This window comes from Staurois parvus, unplaced genomic scaffold (genome assembly GCF_062004578.1).
Source record: "Staurois parvus isolate SC_StPar_1 unplaced genomic scaffold, SC_StPar_1.0 ptg003413l, whole genome shotgun sequence".
Lineage (NCBI taxonomy): Eukaryota > Metazoa > Chordata > Amphibia > Anura > Ranidae > Staurois > Staurois parvus.
In genome coordinates this window covers 165,939-174,885 of record NW_028321209.1, presented here as the reverse complement: position 1 = coordinate 174,885, position 8,947 = coordinate 165,939, and the positions used below count along the sequence as shown (strand labels likewise).

Here is an 8,947-nt window from a genome sequence, read left to right as displayed (position 1 = left end):
ATACGAACTTGAACTGGAAGCCCTCTAGTACTATCTACATGAGAATCTCGCTAAAGGATTCATCCGCCCCTCTTCCTCTCCTGCCGGGGCTGGTATCTTCTTTGTGGAAAAAAAAGATCGATCTCTTAGACCTTGCATTGACTACAGGGAACTTCCATTAAAAACCGGTATCCTCTTCCTCTGGTGCCCGAGTTATTTCAGAGATTCCGAACGGCCCAAGTCTTCACTAAATTGGACTTACGGGGGGCCTACAATTTAGTCCGCATAAGAGAGGGCGATGAGTGGAAGACCACCTTCAGAACACGCTTTGGACATTTTGAATATTTAGTGATGCCATTTGGGCTGTGTAATGCCCCTGCTACATTCCAACATTTTGTGAACAACATCTTTAGAGAGTACCTTGACCTTTTTGTGATTGTCTACCTGGACGATATCCTAATCTTCTCTACTTTACTGGAACTCCATCGGGATCACGTTAGGAAGGTGCTAAACACTCCAAGGATGCATGGCTTGTACGCCAAGGCGGAGAAGTGCGAGTTTGAGAAGCAGTCCATCCAGTTCCTAGGGCTCATAATTTCCACCGAGGGAATCTCCATGGACCCTCAGAAAGTATCTGCTATCCTGGATTGGCCTGCACCTGCAGACAGGAAAGGAGTCCAAAGATTCGTGGGTTTTGCTAACTTCTACCGGAAATTTATTAAGAGCTTTTCCACCATCATTGCCCCAATCACTCAACTCACCCGCCAGCATACACGATTTTGCTGGAGCCAGGAAGCTCAAAGAGCGTTCGAGCAATTAAAAGACTTAATCACCTCCGCTCCTGTGTTACAGCATCCAGATCCAACACTCCCCTTCATCCTGGAGGTAGACGCATCTGAAGTTGCTACAGGAGCCGTACTCTCCCAACGCCAGGGCCCAAAGGCTCTGCTTCACCCAATAGCCTTTTGTTCCAGAAAACTGAGCCAAGCCAAGAGGAACTATGATGTGGGTGACAGGGAACTGTTGGCAATTAAAATAGCCTTTGAGAAATGGAGGTATCTCTTTGAAGGAGCCGGCCACCCAATTATGATTTTCACGGATCACAAAAATCTGGAGTATCTAAGGTCCGCCAAGCGCTCAAGACCTCCACAGGCTAGATGGGCTTTATACATCTCCAGGTTTAACTTCCACATAACCTACCGCCCAGGATCCAAGAACGGGAAGGCAGATGCCCTTTCCTGCATGTTCCCGGACCCAGAGGAGCCCAGAGGAGCCTTTTCCCCCCAACACCATTTTGTCGGCCCAAAATTTCTTGCTTTTCCAACCCAGCCTAAAGTCTTTGATCAAGCAAGCCTCTGCACTATGCCCTGAACCTAAACAAAATCCGCTTAGAAGGCAGGATGGTTTTCTGTGGCACAAGGGAAAAATCTTTGTACCCCAAGAAGTGAGGTCTCAAGTGTTAAGGGCTCTTCATGACCATCAACTGGCTGGACACTTTGGAGCCCGGAAAACAATGGAACTAATCCAGCGATCCTTCTGGTGGCCTAACCTGAATCATGACTGTAGAGCTTATGTGAAGTCATGCACAGTGTGTCTGCGGAACAAAGGAAACAAAGCCAAGGCCTGGGGGTTGCGGAGGCCCCTGCCCATTCCTGATCGACCCTGGAAGATGGTCGCAATGGACTGCATTGTGGATTTGCCGCCCTCTGAGGGGTTTACTACCATTCTAGTAGTAGTGGATCGGCTATCCAAGATGGCCCACTTTTTACCAATGGTGGGTACACCATCCACACCAGAGACTGCACTAATCTTCATCAAAGAGATTGTCAGGTTACATGGTCTGCCAAGTAATATTGTCTCAGACCGAGGGGTGCAGTTTACGTCCAGGTTCAGGAGAGCCCTCTGCAAAGCCCTGAAGGTGGAACTCTGCTTATTGTCCGCCTAACATCCCCAGAGTAACGGCAAACGGAGCGAACGAACCAGACTTTGGAGCAATATTTACGGTGCTTCTCTGCCTTTTCTCAGGATGATTGGGCATCCCTACTCCCATTGGCAGAATTTGCCTACAACTCAGTCCATTCTGCTACAAACCAGTCGTCATTTTGGGCCAATTATGGATTCCACCCTTTCTCCATACCTGACACCATTCCCGAAGCTTCGGTACCCGCAGTAGAGGACAGACTCTCCATGCTACAGAACTGTAACGTCCTCCGAGAGTCTATACTGAAATCCCAGGCTGAATATAAGAAACACTACGACAGGAAACGGAGAGGAAACCCTCCTCTGAAGAGTGGAGACAAAGTTTGGCTAAGAACTGCCAATCTAAAACTTCCGTGCCCGTCACGCAAGTTGGATCCAAGGTACATTGGCCCTTTCCAGATCAAAAGGGAAATAAATCCTGTGGCATTTGAGCGGTCTCTTCCGGAATCATACAAGATCCACCCAGTTTTCCATGTCTCCCTACTCAAGCCAGCTGTTCCTGATCCTTTTCCAGGGTGAGTAGAACCACCTCCTCCGCCAATAACAGTTGGGGAGGAGACAGAATAAGAGGTTGAAGCAATTCTGGACTGCAGAAGGCGGGGAAGACAAATCCAGTACCTGGTCAGATGGAAGGGGTACCCACCTGAAGAAAGTTCCCAGGAACCAAAAGGGAATATACATGCCCCCAGGCCTCTCCTAGAGTTTCATTCCAAGTATCCTGAAAAGATGGCCCATCTGGAGGCTGCCCTTTAGGGGGGGGCACTGTCAGGGTCCTGTCCACAGCAGAAGTTCTGGCATTTCTGCCAATACTCTACATGGCCGCAGAAGGACACCTCAGCCTCAGTCTGGTGCTAGACGGCCTTTATAAGGAGGTTCATCACTTCCTCTGGTTGCTGGATGATCTCTAGCTCTCCGTGCCCTGTTCCTTCCTGATTCTGACTCGGCTTGTACTTGGACTTGTCTGCTCTACTGACCCCCTGATCTGACCTCGGCTTGGCTTATGGATACTCTCTCCTCTGTGTATGACCTCGGCTATCCCACCTGACCACGTCTGTTCTGACCTCGGCTATCCCACCTGACCACGTCTGTTCTGACCTCGGCTATCCCACCTGACCACGTCTGTTCTGACCTCGGCTATCCCACCTGACCACGTCTGTTCTGACCTCGGCTATCCCACCTGACCACGTCTGTTCTGACCTCGGCTATCCCACCTGACCACGTCTGTTCTGACCTCGGCTATCCCACCTGACCACGTCTGCTCTGATTCCCACCCGGTACCTGACCTCGGCTATCCCTCCTGACCATGTCTGCTCTGACTCCCACCCGGTACCTGACCTCGGCTATCCCTCCTGACCACGTCTGCTCTGACTCCCACCCGGTACCTGACCTTGGCTCAAACTGACTTCCCAGTATAACATCCAAATCCCGGAAGGCTTGCATACCTCGCACAGGCGCCTCCTGTCTGCAGACCTATCCCTGTGCACCAGCGGTGCTCCTGAGTGGACCACCAACCAGCACTCCTACAGGCGACCTGTGCAACTTTGGGCCTGACTCCTGCTGTCCCACTCTCAGGGGAGTCCGGAACTTAGACGCAAGGGAAGCCCTCTCTCCATTGGCCTCCATCACCAGGTACGTGATACACTGCCCCACCCAACATCCATTATAGGGCTCACTGCTCCACCCAACATCCATTATAGGGGGTCACTGCTCCACCCAGCAACATCCATTATAGGGGGTCACTGCTCCACCCAACATCCATTATAGGGGTCACTACCCTCCCTAGAGAAGCAGATTGGGAGGGTCAGTACTCCACCTTGATATACTCAGGATAGATCTGATTGGTGGTAGAGGGGCCCCCATATTGCTCAGCTCCGCCCTCCCTCTTACCAAGCTTGCGGTCAATCTCCTCCTTGGAGCCGCCATCGATGGCCAGGGGTTGGATTCGGCTCTCCAGCCATTTGCCCACTTCATTGTACCAGTTCCTCACCAGGCTGGATGGGCACACCACCACCGCCTTGTCTATCTCAGGCTTGAAGTCGGGGCTCTGCCTTAGGAGAGTCCACATCAGGGCGATACATTGGAGGGTCTTCCCCAGTCCCATCTCATCCGCCATGATGGCCCCGTGGCTCCCAGGAATGCGCCTTCCCGTCACACAGTCCCACAAGAACTTCACTCCCTGAAGATGAAGAGAAGCATTAGACTCTGCTGGAGGTTCAGAGACAGGAAATCAGCAGAATTCAGTGGTGGGGTCACCTCTCTCTGATGAGGACGAAGGATCTTTCCCAGCAAAGGATCCACCACAACGTGAATCGGAACCTTCTCTCTGCAAATAAACACAGCGATGGTGACAGTACTCGCATATAGTGACTCCGCCCCCACCACCTCAGCTCCTCCTCCAGAAGGGGAGCAGACCCAGCAAGCTCCTCCTCCAGAAGGGGAGCAGACCCAGCAAGCTCCTCCTCCAGAAGGGGAGCAGACCCAGCAAGCTCCTCCTCCAGAAGGGGAGCAGACCCGGCAAGCTCCTCCTCCAGAAGGGGAGCAGACCCGGCAAGCTCCTCCTCCAGAAGGGGAGCAGACCCGGCAAGCTCCTTCTAAGTGAAAAGCCAGCAAGCTCCTCCCCCTTGTCATTAGCCCGGCCTCCCTCTGCACTGCTGGCCATACAGTACAGAGAGGTGTGGTTGGGCCCCTTAGCGGACCCTGGAGATACCAATCACGGAGGGGCCATCTCGGGACTCACTTATCTACTTTCAGCTGGTCATGTGCACTCAGGGTGGGCGGCTCATAGAGGACCAGAGCCCCGTCCTCATAGGGATCATGGAGAGCTCTCCGTACTCCAGACTTCTTTATGCCCAGGGCCCGGGGCCCCAGACCCCCTGCAGGAGAAAGATAAAAGGTGTGAGATCAAGGCACGGCTCCATATGAAGAATCACACAAAAATGACATTTTCCTGGCTGTCAGTCCTGACTGGCCTGTTCTATCACCACACTACACTCTCCTCTCTCTGGGGGCCCCCTACTGGTGGCTGTACTCTGGTGTGGGTCATCCCAGGGACACCTCTAGGGGCCCCACACATTACTTCCTTTACATTTCCTGACACCCAATAAAATTTTGGTTCTATGACTTTCGGAGGAATCCTCTGTACTCACTGTCCAGTTTCCTCTACAGAAGACATCATGTTCCAAGCCCGAGACCTCCAATCCCTCCGCCCATAATAGGGTGTCCGTTATTCTCCATGGAGGGTGTCACTGGGTGTCACTCACCTTTGTAGTTGGGGATGGGAACCTTGAAGGGTCTGGAGAGGATACTCCGGATGAAGGCCTCCTGCAAGGAAGGACATGATCAGTGACACCAGAGTACCCCAATATGAGTCCAGAGTACCCTGACATGGCTCCAGTGTCCCCCCGACATGGCCCCGGTGTATCCCAGTATGACCACAGTGTCCCCCGACATGGCCCCGGTGTATCCCAGTATGACTCCAGTGTCCCCCGAACTGACCCCAGTGTATCCCAGTATGACTCCAGTGTCCCCCCGACATGGCCACAGTGTCCCCCGACATGGCCACAATGTCCCCCGACATGGCCACAATGTCCCCCGACATGGCCACAATGTCCCCCGACATGGCCCCAGCGTATCACAGTATGACCACAGTGTCCCCCCCGACATGGCCCCGGTGTATCCCAGTATGACTCCAGTGTCCCCCGAACTGACCCCAGTGTATCCCAGTATGACTCCAGTGTCCCCCCGACATGGCCACAGTGTCCCCCGACATGGCCACAATGTCCCCCGACATGGCCCCAGCGTATCACAGTATGACCACAGTGTCCCCCCCGACATGGCCCTGGTGTATCCCAGTATGACCACAGTGTCCCCCAACATGACACCATTGTCCACCCAGACATGATCCCAGTGTACACCAGCATGGCCCCAGTGTCCCCCGGCATGACTCCACTGTACCTCACCATGAGCCCAGTGTACACAGTCGTGACCCCAGTATGACCCCTGTGTCCCCCGACATGGCCCCAGTATGACCCCAGTGTCCCCAAACATGGCCCCAGTGTCCCCCAGTATGACGCTGGTGTACTCCAGTATGATTCCGGAACCTCCAATATGGCCCCAGTGTCCCCCAGCATGAGGCTGGTGTATTCCAGTATGACCCCAGTGTCCCCCAACATGACCCTAGTGTCCCCCAACATGACCCCAGTGTCCCCCAACATGATGCCGATGTATTCCGGTATGATCTCAGTGTCCTCCAACATGGCTCCAGTGTCCCCTTGTATGATGCCGGTGAATTCCAGTATGACCCCATGTCCGCCAACATGGCCCCAGTGTCCCCCAACATGACCCCAGTGTCCCCCAGTATGATGCCGATGTATTCCGGTATGATCTCAGTGTCTTCCAACATGGCCCCAGTGGACCCCAGTGTCCCCCAACATGACCCCAGTGTACCCCAGTATGAACCCAGTGTACCTCAAAATGGCCCAAGTATGATCTCAGTGTACCCCAACATGACCCCAGTGTACCCCAGTATGACCCTAGTGTCCCCCGTATGATGCCGGTGTATTCCAGTATGACCCGTGTCCCCCGACATGGCAGGAGCAGTGTGCAGGGTGGTGGTCACTCACATGCTGTTGGCTGTCCAGACAGGCGGGTCGGTTGATGAGGGGGGTCAGAGGTCTCCGGAACGGTGAGATCCAACTCTCCCGGCTCTCGGGGTCGGAGCTCCTCCTTCTCTTCGATGTCTGGGAGCAGATGAGAGGATTGGGGGGGACATTCCTAATTGGGGGATCTGACCCCCCCAGAGAGTGTGGGGGGCATGGGGAGAGGAGGGGGATGCAGGGGTTGGGGGGGGGGAAGAGGAGGGGGATGCAGGGGTTGGGGGGGATGTAAGCGGGGAAGGGGGATAGAAGGGAGGAGGGGGAATGCAATGGAGGAGAGAAGAGAGAGGAGGGGGGAGGGGGTTGCAGGGGTTGGGGGGGGGGGGGGGGGAGAGGACGGGGATGGGGGGAAGAGGGGGGTGGGGGGGGGGAGAGGAGGGGTTGGGGGTTACTCACAGCATTTTCCAACCAATCCTCCTCTTCATATGATCCGTCCGGCTTCCTCTTTGCCAATTGGCTGGGAGCCAAGCTCCGCCTCTAATGAGAGAAGAGATGATAGGTGGGTGTAGTGGGGGAGGGGGGTGTACCCCCAGAGTCACCCCCCCACCTCTATGAGGAACATACCATCACACAAGGGGGGGGGGGGGAACACGACTCATCTGCATCATATCAGCCCCGGAACCTGTGTGATGGTATGTGGGGGGGGGGCATTCTACAGACAGGGGGACCCCTCCCCCTCCGGGCACAGAGATGGGGGGACTATGGAGGTGACCACCGACCCCCTACACAGCAATGTGTACTGAGGGGCCACCGACATCTCCCCTCCCCCCTGTATGACGGGGGGGGGAGTCTGCCATCTGTCTCCATAGTAACACTCAGGCTACCGGGGAGGGATGTCAGTTGTTCCCCATGGCAACCACACAACCCCTCCGAGCTCACCATCTCCGGAGCTCTCTGCCGCCACAAACTGAACTGCACTGCATGCCGGGAGGAACCCGCCCACTGCCCGCCCCGGCCCCTCCCTCTGCCCGCCCCGGCCCCTCCCTCAACACGTCCCAGACCCCGCCCCACAGTATAGTTGTTCCTCCGAGACCTCGCCTCCACAGCACTCAAGCAACGCCCAGGTCACATGATCACCGCTCTGCCATTATCGCTGACATATGCAGGAGGGATGCACAATGTAAGGAGATCGGAGGGAGGGGCCTGATAACTCCCAGGAGGCGGAGCCTCCCCCTCTGTTGATAAAATGTCACTTCCGGTCCCTGTAAACACCCCTGACCTGTACCGGAAGTAAACAGAAATCTCCGTCTGATCCGCATTCCGGGAATTCTCCCCGCCAACCAATCAGCACGCTTTCCTCCCCAACCACGATCAGCCAATCGAGGGGGCGGGCACTGCGAAAGGACTGCTGGAAAATACCCAGATTAGGCCAATCCGCTGCATCCGATGAGGTCATCATTCCTTCCTGCCCAGACAGCTTCCAGATCTCTGACTGACAACAAAGCCCCCCCCCCCATGGGCTTCCCACCTCTCCTCTCACAGTGAGGTCCACCAACAATGGGGTCCAGCAATGACGTCCACCACCACCAATGGGGTCCACCACCAATGACGTCCACCAACAATGGGGTCCAGCAATGACGTCCACCACCACCAATGGGGTCCACCACCAATGACGTCCACCACCAATGGGGTCCAGCAACGACGTCCACCACCACCAATGGGGTCCACCACCAATGACGTCCACCACCAATGACGTCCACCAACAATGGGGTCCAGCAACGACGTCCACCACCACCAATGGGGCCCACCACCAATGACGTCCACCACCAATGGGGCCCACCACCAATGACGTCCACCAACAATGGGGTCCAGCAACGACGTCCACCACCAACAATGGGGTCCACCAACAATGGGGTCCAGCAACGACGTCCACCACCACCAATGGGGTCCACCAACAATGGGGTCCAGCAACGACGTCCACCACCACCAATGGGGTCCACCAACAATGGGGTCCACCAACAATGGGGTCCAGCAACGACGTCCACCACCACCAATGGGGTCCACCACCAATGACATCCAGCAACAACGGGGTCCACCAACAACGGGGTCCACCAACAACGGGGTCCACCAACAATGGGGTCCAGCAACAATGGGGTCCACCAGGATACCGCTTGATGATGAACTGCAAGATGATAAAAGTACCGCAGGTACTGTCACACATGGTGGGGGGGGTCGCAGTCCCTCCAGTCACACATGGTGGGGGGGGGGGTCACAGTCCCTCCAGTCACACATGGTGGGGGGGGGGGTCACAGTCCCTCCAGTCACACATGGTGGGGGGGGGGTCACAGTCCCTCCAGTCACACATGGTGGGGGGGGGGTCACAGTCCCTCCAG

The 8,947-nt window shown here is 55.5% G+C and overlaps 1 protein-coding gene across 1 annotated transcript; it reads right to left on the bottom strand.

The window, feature by feature from the left end:
* Nucleotides 1–2,090: 2,090 nt before the first annotated feature.
* Nucleotides 2,091–7,564, bottom strand: LOC149428198 (DNA repair and recombination protein RAD54-like). The gene is made up of 8 exons (XM_089667610.1): nucleotides 7,494–7,564; nucleotides 7,011–7,091; nucleotides 6,582–6,698; nucleotides 5,220–5,280; nucleotides 4,697–4,832; nucleotides 4,213–4,282; nucleotides 3,847–4,135; nucleotides 2,091–2,215 (listed from the first exon to the last, which is right to left on the bottom strand). The coding sequence occupies exons 1-8, from the start codon at nucleotides 7,494–7,496 to the stop codon at nucleotides 2,091–2,093; spliced, it is 882 nt and encodes a 293-aa protein (XP_089523736.1). The 5' UTR covers nucleotides 7,497–7,564.
* Between the last annotated feature and the right edge of the window lie 1,383 nt (nucleotides 7,565–8,947).